A 21,608-nucleotide genomic window follows, 5' to 3' on the forward strand; every position below is an offset into this window, starting at 1 on the left:
AATCCTCTGTATCAAAGGCGCACAATCTACAGCCCTCAACCGATCTATCAATAAAGGTAAACCCAGATACCTAACAGGCAATGAACCAAGAGAGACACCCATATATGTAATCCTCTGTATCATTAAACATTTAATAGCATAGGTTTGTGTAGAATTTAGTGCTTGATTTATTACATTACTTTGAATAATAGTTATAAGATATTAACATTTACTCATCAGGTAAACAAATAAGGGATGTAATTTACACCAATACCCTTATCAACTTTAAATTCTTATTTAAATACCTATTTTTAGATTTCATTTTCTTTCTTTAATTCTTTTTATAAAAAAGGTATATCATTGGTTTTAGTTTTTTTTTCTTTTCTCCTCAAAATAAAGTAATATCACTATTTTTTTTCCATTGGGAACATATTCTTAATTTTACATTTAAAACTACTAATAAATTTTAAAATTTTGACAAAATAAAAAAAATGTTTGATTATGCTCCTAATCGCAAACCTTTTTATTTTATGTGTGATAGATATAGATAGATATTTGATGTGAATGATAGATTTTTAGATAACATTAGTTTTTTTCTTTGAACGTGAATTAAAGATAAATTTTGATTTTTTAAAATTTGAGTTAGATTATTTTTACTAAAAGTATGAAGAAAATGTGATTTTTTTTTTGTAAAAAAATCTCTCATTTTACATGTGATGTTAAAAGATATGAAAAATGTGTTTTTTTTTTTTTTTCTCTTATGTATGATGCTAAAAAATAAGAGAAAAATAAATTATTAATGATTTCAAATGTAAAGTTTTTCTCTTTCAAAACTAATCATTTCAATGTGAACAAAAACAATACCCTATTTATCTAAATAGTTTTAAAAATGTCTTTTTTATCTAATTATCTTTGTAAAGTACTTTATTTTTCCAATTAACCCATTAGTACATTTGATTTTGAATTTATTAGGTCATTGACTTAGTAATTTTTTTAAAAAAATCTAGAATCATTTAGAAGTCTAATAACCTATTTTTAATAGTTAACCTAAACATATATAACACAATGTTAATCACATATAATTCTCCCTTATGAAAATCTAAGAAATTAAACCAATATAAAAAAATTATGAGAATCAATACAAAAGAAATTAACTCACTAAAAAAAATATATCAACTTATTAAAAGAAAAATATTGCACCTTACCAAAAAAAAACTTTGAACGATAGTTTGTAGAATTTTTCTTCAATATAATATTCACTGTAAACAAAATAAACATTAAAAAACAGTAAAGATTATCGAAAACTTAATTTTTTGTTAACAAAAATATATCAACTTACCAAATAAAATACTACACTTATACATATTAATAATACGAAGGTGGAAATTGCGATGGTAGTTAAATTTGAAATGAAAGAAAATATATGGAGAAAATATGAAGATGAAAGTTTGATTCTTGGGTGTTTGAAAATGAAGACAGAAGATGATCGGTATTTGAAAATAAATGAAGAAGGTGAAGAAATGAAGGGAAGAAAATATGATTTGGGTGTTTGTTGTTTGTAAAAGAAGAAGATAAAGAAATGAAGGGGAAAAAAATAGAATTAAGGTGTTTGTTGTTTGTAAAGGAAGAAGATGAAGAAATGAAGTTTGTTTAGGGGTTTTAAGTTAGAAATGAAGGGGATGAAGATAAAAGTGGAACAGAAGAAGACAAAAGTGGAGTCAGAATGCATCTGTTGAACAGACATTTAGACCTTTTTTTTTTAGTGAATTGAAAAAATAAAATAAAATAATCCAGTAAAAAAACATTATTTTTATCTAAATAAGTTGAAAACTATCCCTTTTACCTAATTTAAATAAAATTTAATTAACTCAGATTAAATTGTTACTTTCTCGAAAATTTAAAATACAAGGTGATTTGTAATGTTTTAAAATAGCTCATAAGTAGTTTAATAATATTAAAAACTTACAATGTGGCACTTGAAAAAAATATATTATAGTATGTGAAGACACCCATTTTTTAGGAAGTAGTCTCTAATTATTTAGGTCTGAAAAAGCTGTTAGGGCAACTTGGCATGGGTGAGTAGTCAACAAAGAATCAAAAAAGGCAGTGGGCAAATCAAAATTCTCAAAGACTTGGAGACTGTGAAAAGAACAATTATTTTGTTTATTTTCTTTCTTTCTAATTTTTTAACTTTAATGATTGGACTATTCTATATTTATTTATTTTTACCATATTTATCATCCAAGTAGACTACTACAAACCTCATCATTTTGGCTTTGCTTTTTACAAGGCTTCCTTTTATATTATTAATTCACTGCTCAATGTGTCTAAAATGAAGACCAAAACGCTCTCATTCCCATGTAAATGCAACCATTCTTGTTTGACTAATTCAACCCCTTTCTCAAGATTGGTTTTTCTTTTAAGTGGTTTTTTTCTTCCTCCAAAAATATTTTATTTTTACTGATTTTCTTTTTCATTTTTCATTTTTGACTTTAACGTTAGTTCGAGGTTCAAATCTTTATTCTCGTATTTCTTGTTTTTTTTTTTTTTTTTATCAAATACACATTTCTTGTACTTGAAAGAGAAAACTTGTTACACTTAGGCCACGTTTACACTAGTTGAAAAGTAATCCATCAATGGTAACGTAAAAAGGGGATTCTAGTTGATTATTTCGGTTGTTGTTTACCTGTTTTTCATGATTGTAATGAGATTTCTTGTTACACTTAGGCCATGTTTACATTAGTTGAAAAGTAATCCATCAATGGTAACGTAAAAAGGGGACTCTAGTTGATTACTTCTATTGTTGTTTACCTGTTTTTCATAATTGTAATGAGATGTAGGGCTCACCTTGAAATTTGTAATCAAATCGTGTAATCGATGGAGGAATAAAAAATGTTCAGTCTGATTGCGGTTGAAAATTATGTGGGACTCACTACCTTTACCTTTACCATTACCGTTAAAAATATTGTTACTGTGACAGTATGAAAGTTATGAATTTGTCACATTTATTGTTACCTTTATCGTTACTGTTACGACTGTCGTTACCATTAAGGTCAAACAGTAACGATAATAGTAACAATAACAGTAAAATGTGACAAATTCATAATTATAGATAAACGCAATCAAAGTAATCCAATTGTGTTGGCAATTCATGCCTATTACGCATCCATCAATGAAATCATTCCGAATACATCAAATTTTATTACGGTTTGATAAACGTGGTCTTAGTTGTTTGAGTTCAAACCTATTGTTAAAAGCTTTAATTTCATTAAATGAACATTTTTAGTAAATTAAGTGAACAATTTTTTTTAGTAAACTGAATGAATAAACTGTTAATACAAACATAACTCAATTGACATACGAATATGCTAGTAACCACAAGATCTGTAGTTCGATCCTCTTACCTCAATTGTACTAAAAAACAAATGGACAAATTAATGTCATAGATCAATTATTTTTTATAAAAAGATATGTTTGTCACGTAAGTTCTTTTAGCTAGATCATAATATTATTAGTGGTGGATCTTTGTTGATCTTTTGATGATATTGGATGTTGTTTAGCAAGATCTTAGTTCCCCCCCCCCNCCCCTTTTTTTTGCATGGAATCGTTAAGAATATGAATTCATTGTAATAGTGAACGATGAATTGGAGCTGGGAGTAGAATTTGGTAGCCTAAAACTAGTGCTATTATGTTAACGAATATTTAGTTAGAGTACACAGTGATTAAGACATATATCACCGACTTTAAAGATATGAATAACTTATTCTACGTGTTGAATTTTAGGTTCTCAAATTATGTCGTCTAATCTAATGAAGTGTCCCTATCAATATTCTATATATCACTATTAATGATAGTGACTATAAACAAGTAGAACTAAAAAATATTGTTGAAAAGATTAACCAAATATAAAATGGATACCATTCTTAAAATTAAATGTGGAGAAAATATTTTTATAATCTAACATAAATTTGCTTATTTTAGGGCCCATTTGATAGTTTTTAATTTTTTGAAAATTAAAATTATAAACACTACTTCTCAGTATGACTTTCTTTATTTAGTTGTCTATGTAAGGATTATTTCAAAATCCAAACCAAAATTTAAAACTAAAAAGTAAATCTCAATAACTTATTATTTTTTTTTTTTTTGAAATTTAGCCAAATATTCAATATTTTCTTAGAAAGAATGAAAACTATCGTAAATTGTGAGATCAACACAAGTACAATTTTAAAAAATCAAACTGTTATTGATCCCCGTAGTGATCATAAAGACTTAAAAAATCTCAACACATGAAATAATGAAGGGATTTTAAGGAACACTCTCAAATCTCATCACTAATTACAAAAAATCAATACCTTTAATGCTTTGTTACGTCAAATGAGATAGTTGTCTTACTTGAGCAACTATAAGAATTTATAGCAACAGTTTATGAAATGTTGCAAAGTGTTATACAACTATAACAATTTTAAAACAAAATTTTTAAAAAACCGCTACAATTGTGTCTATTGCAACAAATTAATTTGTAAATGTTTCTCAATTGATGCAGTTGTTATACAATAGCAACAACTTTAAAGCAATAATTTTAGAAAGTACGGAGAATTGGTTGTATAGCAATTTTTCAAGTACTGCAAGACCTTATACAATTGCAAGTAGTTACTAGCATAATTCAACTAGTTAATAGTATAAAGTTGATAAAAAAGATGGAACGATTGTCTTGTGAGAGTCGTTGAGATACGTATTGCATGTGGTAACCTTTAAAAAAAAAAGGTTTTAAATTTTATTTATTTATTTATTTTTAATAAATAGTATGAAGATAGGAAATAAAATGAAAATTTGTTTAGGGAAGAAAGTGGGGAGCAAAAAGGAAAGAAGGACATGTGTGATATGATGAAGTTAAAAAGTCAGAAATTGATGGGCCAAAGTTTTGACCATTTGGGCAAAGGTGGATGTTTGATTGGAGGATGGGTGGGGCCCTTATTAATAATATTAACCAATCATACATCACTTCCCTCTCTTCTGCCAATTCCACATGCAAACCTAATTCTATTCATCTTCATACTTCCTCTATTATAGACTTGATATGATATGATATGAGATATGGTTCACTCACTCTCCCCATATCCACTTCTTCCAATCAAAACTTCACACTCCATATTGCCTATTCATGTTTTTCCCCATTTTAATTAAAAGATGAAGGTTAAACTACCCATATACCCGTCTCTTTCGATAATTTTGAGGTTAGTTTTGCAAATCTTTCTTCTTTGAACAAGTTGTCAGAGATTTTATCGAATTATCTAGTTACTTTTGTTATATGGAAAGAGGTTTGTGTATCTGGCTTTGTTTAGTTTTATGATCATTTTCAATATATATATATAGTGCATCAAAGTCATTATTAAATCGACCAAAACTTAGTCGAAACTGATAAAATTGGTCATCAAACTAATAAAATCTATACAAAATGAACTGATCAAACTAAACTAACAAAAGGAACTAGCATTTGTTTATTAAAATTTGTTTGTAAATAAAAATGCTAAAACCATGTAATAGTAATAAGTAAATTCATACACGAAGGGCACATTTTTTAAAATAAGTGAGCATATTTGTTCAAAAGTATACTTTAATTTTAGCTACCTACTCCAAAATCCCTATATCGAGTTGCTTATTGGATCAAAGATTTAGTTTTTATAATGGGCCGAATTCGAGCCTAAAGTTTAACCCATTACAACATACCAAGATTTAAAAGTCCATTAACTTTCAAACATATTTTTTCTCTTGTTTGAGTTCAATAATTGTGGACGAAGAAATTGAAATATTATAATTAGTATCTTATCGAATGAACTATGTTCAAATTGGTGAAGATTCCACTTATTTATTTTAAAAAAATTATAATTTGTTTTTATATAATTAATTAACAACTATTCCCCTTTCATTTTTTGATGGTATATTATCCTCCTTAAAATGATCGGTAATACTAAACATGTTAATACCAATTATCTAATATATGTAATTATAGTTGAGTTTTCTTAAACCTATAATATTTCTTCATATAAAATGAGTTTATATAAATTTATAAAAGTAAGCTGAAGCTCCCAATATGGTTGAGAGTAGATGGATAAATGACTATATAAATGAAGGCCTAGGTTGTTGTTATTATTATTATTATTTGGTTGAAGGAGAATTTGTTTGAATTAATATGATAGAAGTTTCACATAAAAATGTATTGATAATTACACTTTAAGGCTTCGATCCAAATCTTGTTATTTGGATTTTTTTTTTTTTAATATCATTTTTTTCTTACTATTTCTTTACCATGATTTTCATCATTTAAATTTCTTTCTGAATTTTTAAAGTCGTTTTTTAAATTTTGAGTAAGTTAACCATGATAAATATTAACGAAATCATTACAAGTATTTAAGCAGGTTATATCATCTAAAATAACACATTATATATTACTTCAAACTTAGATATATAATATTCGATTAAAATGGCAACGGATAATAGCGATTGCATTATGATCACATAACAGTCCATTTGTGGACCATGGATTAGCCAGTACTCTCCCTAGTTCCACATCAAACTATCAAAGCATCTTAGTCCTTACAAAAAATACAAAAACAAAAAAGAACCCAAATCTTGAATAACCTTCTCTCCGGTTTGTCGGTCAAGCCAAACCAGAGAAAAAGGGAATCCCGGTCGAGTTCAGCCATGAGCTGCCCTGTATAAACCCCTCAACCGTAAATTGACTCGCTTCCGACGCATTAGTAATGACCCGATACCCCGGCCAAGTAACTCGTCCAGTTGTATTCGAACCGGGCCCTCGGTTCATATACTCCCCATAATACAAAGTATCCAATGCGAACGTCCCGTTCCACTCAAGCCACCCAGCCGGGTCGACCAACTGCCCGATAAACGACCGAAGAAAAACCGTCCTCGAGTACAACTTCCAAGGCCGGCCCAAGTAAGTTCTGAACGAGGAAAGAACCGGGATTAGGTCGGAGGCGGCTTCAACCTTACAATTGAGGATTGAGATTCCGGTGTTTTGGTTGGGGTCCTCGCGACCTTGGGCAGTGAATATGTTGCGTTGATTTGAGTTGGGTTTTCGAGCGTAGAGGTTGCAATTTTGGAAGACGACAGCAGCGTTGCCGAAAATGAAGTCGATGGTACCGTAGATATCGCAGTCGCGGTAGAATTGACGGAGGGAGTGGACGTAGAGAGTGTCTTGATAGCCGACGAAGCTGCACTGGTAAAATGCAGAGAAATCAGAGTTGCTTCGTAAGGCTACGGCTTGGTGCTTGCTTGGACCCGCGTAGTTTTCGAATGTTATGCCTTTTGCTATGAACCCGTTGCCAACCACCGCTGCAAAATAAACCAACTCGCGTTATTTCTAATCAATTAATACATTTTGAAACTTTAATTTAAATATCCTTTTGTTAATTTTAAATTATAATACCAAACAACTGTGAATATATTTAAATATGCTCATGTCCAACTTATTGCTACAAGATTTAATGTCCTTGAACTCACCACAATTTTCGATTTTGTGTTTTAACTGATTTCGATTTATTCGATGTTTTTAAAATTTACGGAACCAACGATATAAGTTTGATATTTTAATAAACCTTAATTTTTTTAAAAGAAAATCTACACAAAATCTATTTAATAATTTAAATTTTAAGAACTTATTAAATACAAGATTAAAAGTTTGGTAATCACAAATATGAGCCATTAATGTATTAAAAGAAGTTAGTTTAGTTTATGTTGGGTTCTTAGCTTTCATTTAGGTATGAGTTTTGAGTAACTTCCCTTTGGTCGATAGGTTTCAAAATTTAAAATTTTTATCCTTGAATTTTGTTTTTATTTAATCCATAAGTTTCAAGATTTATATTTTCATTATTGATTTCTATACTAAATTAAATACTCACCTTTAATCTTTATTGTTAATGTCTATTAATTAATTTAAAATAATTAGACTAACTATAATTAAATTAATTTCCACTATCTTTCTATCATTATTAAAATTTATAAAAAAAAATTGACATCATAACGATTTAAAATTAATTGCCTAAAAGTTAATAACAAATGCCAAAGGTAAGCATCGTGAAAACTTGAAGGTAAAACATGCAAAATAGAAAAATAAGGACCAGACAAAAACTAAACTCAAAATTTAAGAGTAAAAATGTAACATTTTATAAAAATTAAAAATCAAATTGAAATTAGTTAAAGATATAATTAACTACGTAGTAATACATTTTATCACTGATAGAGTCCTACCAACAGTAATATAGTCTATTATTGAAAGACTTCAAAAGCTAAATTTAAATTTTGTTATATCTGTAAATTTTTTTAAGTTGTATTATATTTATTAATATTTTGAATATAATTACTATATTTATTTCTACTAAAAAATAAAATGACTAAAAGTGTGTTTAGAATACATTTTCAAGTATTTAGTTTAAAAAATAAGTTATTTTAGAAAAAAATGGAATATTTAACAAAGCCTCAAAATAATTTTAAGTGTATTTTAATCTATTTTTATAAAAATGAATTTTTAATTAACTAATTATTTATTTTTGTTTTAAGTGAATCCAAACTAGCCCAAATCAAAATTTGTTTGGAAACCTAGGGTTGGAAATTAGAATTTGGAAAGATATATTTCCGAAAAATTTGGAGGTTGAAAACATAGAAAATAATGGAAAAGGCAAACGACCCTTTTCTCCGAGTAATTACTAATCTTATCCACCCGACACGCGGTTTGATCATTTTCGAGGCCTTTTTGTACCCTCTGGATCCCACTCTACTCGCCTTCCCATTATTCTTATCCCTATGGTATGAGACACCGGGTTTGATGGAGTGAACATCTAGATTATCATATTTGTTTTGATATTATCTCCGACATCTGAAGATTTTGAATGTCTAGACAGAAGACATCTAAAAAGTTTAGATGTCCTTGTGAAATTTGGATTTTTTAGATTCTCGAGTTGAGGGCATATCCATTTTACTTTTTTGTCGTTCCGTTTTATTTTATATATATATATCTTTATTTGCATTATTAATGTCAATCATGTATATCATATATTTTAATTATATCATAATTTTTATGATTTTTTAGCAATATATTTAAATTTAAATTTAAATTAGTATTTATTTTATAAAAAATATTAAATTATGATATATTATTTTCTGGAGAAAAATAATATAAANTTAAATTTAAATTTAAATTAGTATTTATTTTATAAAAAATATTAAATTATGATATATTATTTTGTTGAGAAAAATAACATGTAAAAATAATATAAATTGTATTAGTTTTAAAAGAAATTAAAATTGATGAAAAGAAATATTTATATAAGTTTAAATTATATAAAATTAATTATAAAATAATAAATAGTCATATAAATTCTACGAAATAAAGACAGTTATTAAAATATTTCTAAATATGTGTAAAAATATTGCTACGAAATAAATATTCTAGAGATGTACGTCCTTGAAAGGTTTTCCTTTTATTTATTTATTATTATTTTTTTGGAAAAAATTTGTTGGAGATTTTGCGCCACGTGATACTTTTATTTTTCAATTATGATTTTTTAAAATGTTTCTTTATGTATAAAGAGAGGGGAGGCTGCATTTATTTATTTTTATTATTTTTACTTTCTTTGAAGGGTTGATTTAACATTTACAAAGTTTCCAATACTAAAAATTAATAAATATTTATAAATTTAATTCTTGAAATTTTAATTTTAGTTTATTTTGTTCCTTGATTTTTAAAAGTGAAATTTAAGTTTTATGTTAAATAAATCGTTAAACTATTGATTAAGTTGTTGACATGTTTTGAAAAGTTTTATAATTCCTAAAAATATTAGACACAAAATTAGAAGTTACTATAAACAATATTTTCACCCATAAATTTGTATATTTTACTATCTATTTTCTATTTATATTTATAAAACCAAATAAACTTCAATGATTAAAAAAATAGACCCTTTTTAACAACTATTAAGTTTTTATTTTTGAAAATGAAGTTTACACTATTTCTACTTATGGGTGATTCCTTTATACTGTTGCATACTTCTAAAGAATATTTTCAAAATTAAAGTAAAAATTTGAAAACTAAGATCTCGCTTGTCAATAATTTAGGACCCATTTGGTTATTATTTTATTTTTATGTTTTTTATTTTTGAAAATCAAATCTATTTTTTATATTTCTTATAATTATTTGTATATTTTTTAGTCAAATTCCAAAAACAAAAACAGGTTTTCAAAAGCTATTTTTTAGTTTTTCAAAATTTGGTTTGATTTTTTAAATCATTAGTAAAAAATAGATAAAAGAATAAGAAATTTGGAGTGAAAATAGTGTCTATAGGCCTAATTTTCCAAAACATAAAACAAAAAACGAAATGGTAGAGTCTTAGTTTTTAATTTTTAACTTTTGAAAATTAAGTTCATAAATACCTATTTTACCAATAAATTTCTTAATTTGTTATCTACTTTCTAAAATCATATTAGTACCAAACATAACTAAAAAAGTAATTATTATTATTATTATTATTTTGAAGTTAGTCTAATAATTCAATGCTTATGCAAAGACGAAAACTGTAGTTAAGAAATTGTGAAAAAACATTAACACAATTAAAAAAAATCAAATTAGATTATATTCTCCTTTTTCTTTTTCTTTTTTTTTTCTTTTTTTTTAAAAAAGAACTTTAAAAAATTGCCTGTGAATTAAGGTATGTAAAAATTACAATTAATTAACAAGCATCGTTATTAGAAGGTTTCTAAAGAAATGTTTTCTAAATATAAAATATTAAAACAGATCCAAAATTGTCTTCAGCTGATAGAATCTTTCCAAGATTGTGCTATTAAATAACAATTAAACTACCAACTTAAATAAATCATTTCAGTGGCAAGATCTGATCTTTATCAGGTGGTTTCATCATTTTAGTAATAATCGTTATTAAAAATTTCTTTTGCTTAAAATAAATTAGTTAAAAAGAGAACTTACCCACGGTGGCTGATCGGAAAGTAGTCCAGCCGTCGACGACGTTCCGGTCCGCCTTTATCAGCGTCTTTCCGATCCCGTCGCCGACAAACATCAAGTTTGTCTTTCTCCTTTCTATTTCCACGTTCTCAAAATACGCCCCTGCTTTTATGTATATTACAAACCTGTCCCATAAGAAATTCACATTTTCTCTTTATCATCATCTTATGATTATAAATCTAATCTTGGTATCTTTAATTAATTTTTGTCTTTTAGATTATTTTTAGGTTAATAACAATTTATTTCGTAAACTTTCATCTGTAATAATTTAATGTCTATACTTGATTATATCATTTCATATTTATAACAATTTCATCTATGTCGTAAAAATTCTAGCATTGTTAAATATCAATATGTATTATCAAATGATTTAGACTCGGTAGTTTATAAAGATATTGAGTACCTAATTAGTTTATTGAAGATATATTTAGGTATGAAAATTTATTAAATCTTAAGAAAAATTTTAGAAAGATTCAATCATTACACATTATAAAATATATATATTTATAAATTATTATACATTAAAGTGTAACTATATTATTATATAATTAAGAGTGTATGAACTAAATCATTAGAAATTAAGATTTAGAAGCAAAATTAATTTTCATAGAAATTTGAGAATCAAAAGTGATTTTTAACTTTACTTTTTCCTTTATTTTTTTCCTTTCTTTTTTTTTTTTCAGAGATAAGAGTATAAAAGTTGGCTATGGTTCATTTTAAATTTTTTTAAGAAAATATTCTATCTTTTCTTCTTCAAACTTTCAAATATTTTATTGATTAAAGTACTACTCTGATAAATAAATTTAATTTAATTTTTTTATTTAAATTACTAAATTGATGTTTAGAGGTAAAGAATAAGTTATTATAGTGCTAGATTATTATAGTTGGGTTATAATAATTTATATTTGAGGTATAAATTATTTTAATTTGCAAAAGAAATAGTAAACACTGTAACAAAGAAATGATGAATGTAAAATAGTAAAAATTGTAGCAAATAGTAAATACGGTAATAAATAGGAGTTTTGAAAGTAACTAATGGGGAGTTTTGAAATAGTATTAACTAGTTATTATAGTCTTAGTATAGTTCTTGCCCCACATGTTCCCTAAATATTTATTTTAGTAGCAAACTTTTTGAAAACAAAATCTATCATCTATTATTTAAATAGATATATAAGCATGGTGTTTGAATAGGCGTATTAAACAAGCAGTTGAGCTAGGCTGTAACTGACCAAACACTTACCAACATAACTATTTTTTAAAAATAATTAAACGCTAAAATAAAATAACATAAAAAAAATATGTATAATCCGATTCGAATTTCTCCACCTTTATGGCATTAATTTTTTTTTTAAATCTAATAAAAAAGTCATTTTTTTCTGTAATCATTTCTCTTTCAAAACAATTGGTTGACAGTAAAATGTTCTTCTCATTAAAAACAAAATCATATGACTAAGAAGTTATTAAAAGAATTCATACAAATGTAGTTTTGCACCTTTAAATAAATACAAGATATACATTACAAAATATACTTTATTTATTTATTTATTTTTACTAATATAACATTAATAGTTTAAAGGAAACACCCTTGTTAATTACTTCAATTGGATAAGAAATTATTATAAAAATTAAGATTTAAATATTATTTTGGTTCATGTGCCCTCAAAATGTTAATTTTGGTCATTGTATTTATAACTTTTTGTTTATTTTGATCCCTATACTTTTCAAATATATATTTTTTCATTTTGATCTTCATATTTTTTTAAAAAGTGACTATTTTAATCCATTCATTTTTTTTTAAGGAATCAAAATGGTCGATATTTAAAAATTTAAGAATCAAAATGTATGAAAGTTGAAAATACAAATGAAAAAAAAAAAAAAAAACAAATATATGTATATAGAGAAGAAAGTATTATTTAAACGAAAAATTAAATTTCACCTCACTCAATCAAAGGTTAAAAAATGAAATAAAGTCAAATTGTAGCAATTTGGTTTAATCATTTTTTTTTAAAAAACATTTTCAAGAGTTCAGTTTCTATTAGGGTGAGGGTGACTTCACTTAATAGTTTTTTTTAATAAAAGAAATTCAAGAGTTCAGTTCCACAAAACCTGGTGGTGCTGGAATTCGGAGCGGCGGCGACGGCCTCGCCGACAGTGGTGAAATTCCCGGAGCCATCCTTCGCCACCACCAAATTGAACTTCGTCTCATTCACCGCCGCCTGCAACAATCTCCTATCCTTAACCGAAACCCAGTTCGGAAACCCACCTTTCACCGCCCCATACTCCGGCAACACCTCCCCCGCCGCCGGAGCCCTATTAACTCCAGGGATTTTCTTCAACATCGCCAAATCAATACTTAAATGCTGTCCAATTTTCCCCAAATACAGCTCCACCCTGCTCCTCACAGTCCCGGAACTATTATAAAACCCATCGACACAAGTCCGGTGGTTGGTCATGGCGGCGCTGATCAATGTCAACAGATCATGGGAATGACGGGCGGCGGACTGCGGCGGCGCCAGATCGCAAATCGAAGCTTGGAGCTCGGCAATGCTGCTGTCGAGAAGCTCAAGACAGTCGTCGAGGGCACGGCGGTCGGTGGGATTCAGGCCACCGTAAAGGATAGTCTTGAGCTTGGTGCAATTGGCGTAGGCACCGAGGACCTCGCGGGTAGTAAAGTTGATGGCGCTGCCGGCGAGCTTTTCCGGCGAGAGGGAGGCTAATTGGGGAAAAGAGGAGAGTTTTGAGAAACAGAGGTGTGGGAACAGAGTGCCATTGCAAAGGGATCGAGCGGTTTGGTGGATTTGGGGATTTGAAGAAATAGGCTTGAAGGAGAAGAAGAAGAAGATGAAGAAGAAGGTGGAAATGGTGGAAATGGAGGTGGGATTTGAAGGGATTTGAGCTCTGTTTTTGAGGCCGTACATGACTGAAACAGAGGAGGGGAAGATGGAGGAGGAGAGTTGGATGTGGGTGGATGAAGATAGCTCATACTAATAATCTCACTTTAAAACTTTTTTGTTTTGTCTGTTTCTTTCTATTTTCAACTTTTCATCAAATTTAATTTTTGAGTGTTATCATTGAATTTTGATATTATTTATTTATTTATTATTATTATTGTAGACATACAGAACATCTACCCAAACTATGGTAGCAACTCTCCATTAATGATGGAGATGATATAGTAAAAAAATTATCTCCAAAAAGAGTCTTTAAGAAATGATGTCCAAGTTTACTAGAGTGCGCAACTTTATTCTCTCTACAAGAGAAACAAACTTGCCTAACATTTTCGGAGAATACAATAAAAATAATTTCATCGAAAAATATCCAGTTTAATAAGTTAGACTTCTTAGAATTAAACCGATTTATAAGATCTAAAGCTTTAGACTCTACATTGAGTGGCGGATTTTAACGAACTTCACTCAAACCCTCTATTACTAATATTATTTTGGGACAAAAACTTTAAATTATGTGCTTTGGTGAAGAGGTATACATCTCATTTTGGTTTTTCAACGTGTAATTTTTTATTATTATAATTTTTTGGGTTTTATAAATTTACACTATTTGATATCTATTTCAAGTTTTTCTTTCTATTTTTTTTAAGACCATATTTGTTTTATAATTGTTTTTTTTAAATGGAAAACTAAAATCAACCATTTGATTTTTTTTTCTTCTTTTTTTAAAAAGCTAGTTAAGTCTAGAAATGTTGCTTCAACCTATTGGTTTCTTTATTTGGTTGCAAACATTTTAAGAGCATGCATATTTAAACTTCAAACCAGATTTTGAAAAACTTATAAAAAAAAATACTTTTGTTTTTATAATTTGACTAAATATTCAAATATTTACTTTAAAAAAATGAAAACGACGAATAAAAAATTATGATAAAAAAAATATCACTTGAAAAATTTGAAGTTGAAATGATTATTGAACGATGTCTAAATATGTTTGATCACGAGATATTTTACAAATGAAAAATTGCGAAGACATGTGTAAATAAAATTGACACACATACAAATATTGAGAGAAAAGTGAAACATGGTAAATCTAGAGACATGAAAAAACATGTGGAGAGAATATTAGTTGAGCTTCATAAAAATGTTAATTTGACAAAAAGAATAACTTGGAGGAAACAGAACAGTTAGAAAATATTGGAGAAAAATATTTGATTCATAGAGAAAGAAATTGGAAATGTATGGTACAAACTTATAACTAAGAAGAGAAGTAGAAATGAAAATTTTAAGAAAATAAAAAATATTAATGAAATGTTAAAAATTTTAGAGAGAGAATAAATATTGTATAGAGAAAAAAAAGTTAGGAGAGGAAATTTGTTGGAGAGATATGTTAATTTTTATTTTTATTTATGATTTATTAAATGCATATAAGAATATTTGGTTTATTGGAACAAAAACTTATCAAGTGGGTGTAAATTACAAGTAGTTGTAAAGTTAAAGAACAAGATCCATAAACACTTACCTAAATTTTGAGTTGCATTTCAATGAAATTATAAGTTAGGATAATATCAATACATTTTCACAAGTTTATAGTTTTTCCTCCCAATAAAAGGTTCAAGTAGAGTGGAGTGTAGATATTTTAAAATAATACAGTAAAATATATTTTTTTTTTGTCCTTGAAATTTAAATTTAGTTTCTATTTGAAAATTAATTTTCTTCTATTGATGACTTATTTTAATTTTTATTTAGTTTTTAAAGTGGTTTATATTCTCGTCTTTGAGTTTAAATTTTGTTGCTAATTGGTCCTCGAAGATCGAAAGTTTTTATTTCCCTCTAATCAACCTCTAAATATAGAAAATAAACAAAGAGCAAAATTTTAAACTCATTTGAAACATATATTTTAACAAAGTCTAGTTTGACACATTTTAACCAATTTAGTCATTCTATTATAACAATAAATCGTCAATTCTACTTGGAGATCATTTATAAATTAATTTCAAAATTTAGGCCCCACTTTGTAAGCATTTATTTATTTTTTTGAAAATTAAAATCCACGTTTCTTAATTTGCATATTTAAATTTAAAAAATAAAAACAACTTTTTGAAAGTTACTCTTTTTTTGTTTTCAAAATTTGGCTTCGTTTTTTAAACTATTGGTGAAAGTAGATAAAAGATGAAGAAATTTGGAAATGAAAGTAGTGTTCAAAGTTTGGGGATGAAAGTAGTGTTCATATACTTAATTTTCTTAAAAAAAAAAAAACAAAAAACAAAATATTCATTAAATTGAGCCTTACACACTAATTAGAGTAAAATTAAACAAATCACTTTTTACCTCTTATATGATAAAATGAAAGTTAAATTAAAATTTAAAAATCAGAAGTGTTAGGGCCATAATAGAAACTAAATTTATTTTTGAAAGAATATAGAAACTAAATTTTAAATCTTCAGATTCAAAATTGTATTTTTAATAAATTAAAAAAAGGGAAGGAAAAAAAAAAGGAAATGAAAAAAAATAAAAATTCCGACCTGCCGGATTCGAACCAGCGACCTAAGGATTAAGCTGCAAATCGTACTACAGTCCTCCGCTCTACCAACTGAGCTAAGGTCGGTTACGTTTGAAACTTTACAATCTATTTATATAATCGTAATTGTTTAAAAAAGCCCATCACTTTTAATTAATAATAATGATTTTTTTTTCTAAGGATGTCGTTCTCAGATTGAAAAAAAGGATGAGAAAGAAAAGATGTTCTTGTTAATAATTTCTTTAAAAAATAATAAATAAGAAAAAAAATTCTAAAGATGACATGATTCAAAATATCAATTTTTTAGAAACATTTATACAAAAAGTTTGGTGTGAATTTCATATTGATAAAATGAGAGACATTTTTTGTATTGAGATAGAGTTAACAAGAAGAATGATTACAATAAATTAGATGTTTTAATAAACGTCTAAAATACTTTTTTTATTGCATAAATGACCAAATAATAAAACTAAAATGTTCCAGTATAAAAATATATGGATTAAGGCTTCGTTTGAGAATGTTGTAGGATAACTGTGTTCTTTTTGTAAAATTAGCTGTAATATTAACCATATTAATATTTGGTAAATTTTAGCTTTATACTAGCACAAGTTGGTTACAAGTGTTAGGTAAATAAATACAAAATTATAATTGTGTTCTTTTATTTTTCTAATTTATAATTATCAAATAATTGTTTAAAGTAGATAAAAAAAATTAATTTTAATTTTAAATGATAAAATTTAAAATTAAATTTTATTAAGAATTACACTAGTTTTAAGAGAATCTAAAAGCTAATAATAATAATTGATTTCCAAAAAGGATGTGAAATGAACGTGTGATTTAGAATTGATTTTTATAAGATTTAATCATAATTTATTTTATCAAATACAAAAAAACTATTAAGGTTCTTTTATTTCTCTCATAATCAATCTCAAACACAACCTAAATGTGTTCTGCTTCAAATCCTAGGAAATTTGTTAGAGAATATGTCACATCAGCTACCAAGAAAAAGTCAAGAAAATATATCAGTTGAAGAATGTCATGTCACTGAGATGAGTCATGAAGAATTATTCCCTGAATGCTCAAGATTTCTGTTAGGATTGAGTGATAACAAACAAATATTCTTTCTCCATGTATTGGACCATGTGTCCTCATTTCATTAGTTATTCGTTATATAATTTTTTAATTCTTTAGATCTCTAAAATAGGGAATAGTGTATAAATTGGGCAGGTTGCCCCTTTCCAATGCAAGAAAAGAATACGAAGAGGCAAGTGAAAAAGTTCTCTGTCTATTGTTTAGTATTTTAGTCCAATCTTGTACAACGAATAGCTAAACGATTCAATATTCCATTCATCGTTTAACGCTGAGCATCCATCGTGTATAACAAAGAGGTAAACGATAGTCTCTATCACGTAGCTCCCGAATTCTGTCGTGCACAACGAAGAGGTAAACGATCAATCATTTCACTATCGTTTAGTTTCGAGGCTCCATCGTGTAGACTGATGAGGTAAATGATAAGATATACTTTCCATCATTTAGCTCCCTGACTTTATCGTGCACAACAAAGAGGTAAATGATACCAATCCCATCCATTTTATTTTCTAACTTGGTATCAGAGCATCTATGGCAAACGCCAGTGTCACAGGATCCAACGCGACTACTAAATCTTCGAAGTTCGGCACACATCCTCTTAATCAACTGCTAAATCAAATAGCTAGCATCAAGTTAGAGAGAAGAAACTTTATGCTATAAAAGACGTTAGCTCTTCCAATCCTAAAAGGATACAGACTTGAAGGTCATCTGTCCAGAACTAAGGTATGCCCTCCTATGTTCATTATTGCTACTTCATCAGCTGCTGAACCTGGTGAAGTAGATTCTCAAGCTTCAGAAGGAGCTTTGAGCTCCACCAGCGTGAAGTCCCTGAACCCACTGCATGAAGCTTGAGTTACAGCAGACCAACTATTGTTAGGGTGGTTATACAACTCCATGACTCTTGAAGTTGCTGTACAGCTAATGGGGTACGAAAGTGCTAAGAGTCTATGGGATGCCATTCATTCACTGTTTGGAGATTAGTCAAGGGCAGAAGAAGTTTATCTTCGCCAAGTTTTCCAACAAACTCGTAAAGGTAACATGTCAATGTCTGAATATTTGAAACTTATGAAGCTTCACTCTGATAACCTGGCTCAAGCTGGCAGCCCAATGTTTACACGTAACCTAGTGTCTTAGGTACGCTTTGGCTAGATGAGGAGTATAATCCTGTGGTGGTTGTTATCTAAAGCAAACCTGAGATCTCCTGACTAGATATGCAGTCTGAGCTGCTGTCCTCGAAAAGTCGAAGTATGTAATAGTAAAAGGCAACAACAACAACTTGATCTCTCGTTTAGTAGCCACTTTGGATAGCATATTTGCTCTCAAGACCTAGGCAAGTTGAATTACTTCTTAGGTATTCAAGTTCAGTATTTGGATGATGGCTTTATATCGAATAAGTCAAAGTATGTTGATGATCTATTACAAAGGATTGGTTTTTCAGATCTGAAACCTGCAACCTCACCTAGCTACTTAGGCAAACACTTGTCTATTACTGATGGAGTTCCTCAAACTGATCCATTCTTACATAGAAGTATAATCGGAGCACTTCAACATCTAACTCACATTCGTCCGAACATCACATATATGGTGAATCATCTTAGCCAATTTCTCAACGCTCCTATAGATGCTCATTGGCAAGCAACAAAAAGAGTTCTTCGGTACATCAGTGGTACCAAGAACTATGGAGTACTGTTTCAACCAAGCCCCTCACTTGAAGTTTCAGCCTATTCAGATGCAGATTAGGCGGCAAACATTAATGACCGAAAGTCATTAGCTGTGTATTGTGTCTTTGTTGGTGGAAATCTTGTCTCCTGGTTTTCAAAGAAACAAACAGCAGTAGCTCGATCAAGTATTGAGCTCTTCCATACACGACCTCAGAAATTGTTTGGCTTCAGCAGCTACTGTCTTCATTCATCCAAACCAATAATCTGGTGTGACAATGTGAGTACAGGGGCATTAGCCAATAACTCTGTCTTCCATGCTCGAACCAAACATATTGAAATAAATGTCCACTTTGTCAGAGATCTAGTCCTTAAAGGGAAACTTGGAATCAAGTATGTTCCTTTATCAGATCAGTTAGTTGACTATCTCACAAAACTATTGACACACTCTCAATTTTTCAACTTACAATCCAAACTTGGGATAGTTGAACTCCTCACAAGTTTGAGGGAAGATGTTAGAGAATATGCCACATTAGCTACCAAGGAAGAGTCAAGAAAACATATTAGCTGAAGAATGCCATGTCACTGTGGTGAGTCATGAAGGATTATTCCCTGAGTGCTCCAGATTTCTGTTAGGATTGTGTGATAACAAACAAATATTCTTTCTCCATGTATTGATCATTGATGTGTTATTTTATGATGTGGAATTATGGATGAAATGTGTTGATGGAGTTGCGTTGAACACTCAAGTTTTCTTAGCGAAATCCAAATGTAAACCCCACTTAGTTTCCTGGTAAGTCTAGGGTCGAACTCAGAGACTTGGGAAAACAAGTTGCGGTGGTAATTTTTAAAAAACTTTGTGGTAACCAAATAAATAAATAAGTTGTTGTGATTGTTGTTTGCGGTAATGGAAATAAACAAATGCAGCGGAGTTTGAAAAGAGTCGACAAAACAGAAGATGCGATGAGTATGTGGTGAACGGGTTGAGAAGGGTTTTGGCTAAAACTTCCTAGAATACGTTCATGCTATGCGATCATGCAACACACATACAATAGTAAACCACCTTTCGGTGCGAATGCTACGGCTTCTAATACTAGAACGCATGCGATATATGCGATAAGTCTACAGGGCCTACACATAAGCCTCTATTCCTATTTATTCGATGACAAAATGACATTCACACAAATATGCGACCACTTAATATCATACCTATGTCTAGGGTGGATGCGATGCAATGTTGACAAACAGAGCTTATTTCTAAGTCTCTATTTCTTGCTTATGCCAATCTAATCTCACTCTCTTAAGTCTAGATTCTAATCTAGCTCTCTTGAATCATTAGGTTCTTTCTTTAGACTCTCTCTCGAGTAGCTCTAAAGGGGTGTTGGGCACAACACAAAACAAGACAATCGCATGCATTGAAGATCTTAGGTCATGTTAGCTTAGTTCTTCTCAACCCATTCTATTAGTTTAGCTACTCATACGTGCTAATAGAGTGAACAGATGTAGAATGAGAACTTCCATTGTATAAATATAAAGTTGAAGTACAAAATAAAAATGCAAGGAAAGAATAAAGAGCATGGTAGCAATCTCTTGCGTCCCAGACCTTTTACACCGTCTTTCTACTCGTGTTTAAAAGATATTCTCGCTCTCGCAATAGTCGGCCCACTCTCTGCTTTTACGCCTCAAGGTTTTCTCTCGAGTTGTCCTGAGCGATCTTCCGGCGTCTCTACTCTTCCCTTGCTCTGCCTTAAAAATAAAGAAAAACTATGGACAAAAACGTTCTGAGCTAAATGAACCAAACCCCTTTTTTGAAGGATGCCTTTGGTATTTATAGAGCTTCGGGGTGAAGGGTGGCTTCTCTCTCATGATTGCACAGATGAGATGGCTTTAATTTCCTGACTGATGCGCCGAATATTTGTCACCGAAAAGCTGAGTGTACTTGTTATCGTTAGTGACTGTCAACTTTATTCAGATTTGACCGCCATCAGCTTTCTGTCCCATCGTGATTAATTATGCCTTTCATCTAGATGTGCCGACCAAGTTGCAGCAATCCTTCTCGAGCAAATGTTTACGAACACGATCACTGCAAAGCCTTGCGGTAATGCTGCACTCGACCAATGATTTCCTATGATCGCAATTTCTGCCTTGCGTCAACGTATTTTCCGTACAAAAATACAAAAATCAACTGTTCCTATGTGATGAACGCATGCGACCGCAATATTATGAATTTGATGCTTTTTGGACGGAATTTAACATGTTTTATCAACGTAAGCCAACATTGTTTAAGAACTTAGCACTATGATAACATGTATTTCTGCCCGTTATCAATCATGTGTCCTCATTTCATTAGTTATTCGTTATATAATTTTTTAATTCTTTGGATCCTT

At 29.2% G+C, this 21,608-nt stretch overlaps 1 protein-coding gene and 1 non-coding gene across 2 annotated transcripts; both read right to left on the reverse strand.

The window, feature by feature from the left end:
- Positions 1–6,438: 6,438 nt before the first annotated feature.
- Positions 6,439–13,990, reverse strand: LOC120085116 (pectinesterase-like). Its single transcript, XM_039040976.1, has 3 exons — positions 13,118–13,990; positions 10,976–11,136; positions 6,439–7,332 (listed from the first exon to the last, which is right to left on the reverse strand). The coding sequence occupies exons 1-3, from the start codon at positions 13,927–13,929 to the stop codon at positions 6,638–6,640; spliced, it is 1,668 nt and encodes a 555-aa protein (XP_038896904.1). The 5' UTR covers positions 13,930–13,990; the 3' UTR covers positions 6,439–6,637.
- A 2,482-nt stretch (positions 13,991–16,472) lies between these two features.
- On the reverse strand, positions 16,473–16,561 carry TRNAY-GUA. Its single transcript is given in 2 exon segments — positions 16,473–16,508; positions 16,525–16,561. It is a non-coding gene; the product is annotated as a tRNA-Tyr (tRNA).
- Positions 16,562–21,608: the final 5,047 nt, after the last annotated feature.

The sequence above is a fragment of the Benincasa hispida genome, chromosome 9 (assembly GCF_009727055.1).
Source record: "Benincasa hispida cultivar B227 chromosome 9, ASM972705v1, whole genome shotgun sequence".
Lineage (NCBI taxonomy): Eukaryota > Viridiplantae > Streptophyta > Magnoliopsida > Cucurbitales > Cucurbitaceae > Benincasa > Benincasa hispida.

Bases quoted from the DNA above. Each gene is read 5' to 3' on its own strand.
- LOC120085116 (XM_039040976.1), bottom strand. From the start codon at position 13,929: ATGTACGGCCTCAAAAACAGAGCTCAAATCCCTTCAAATCCCACCTCC. The intron at 11,137-13,117 runs GTTTTGTGGAAC...CTTATGGGACAG, and splicing joins CCGAATTCCAGCACCACCAG to GTTTGTAATATACATAAAAG. The intron at 7,333-10,975 runs GTAAGTTCTCTT...TTTATTTTGCAG, and splicing joins TTTCCGATCAGCCACCGTGG to CGGTGGTTGGCAACGGGTTC.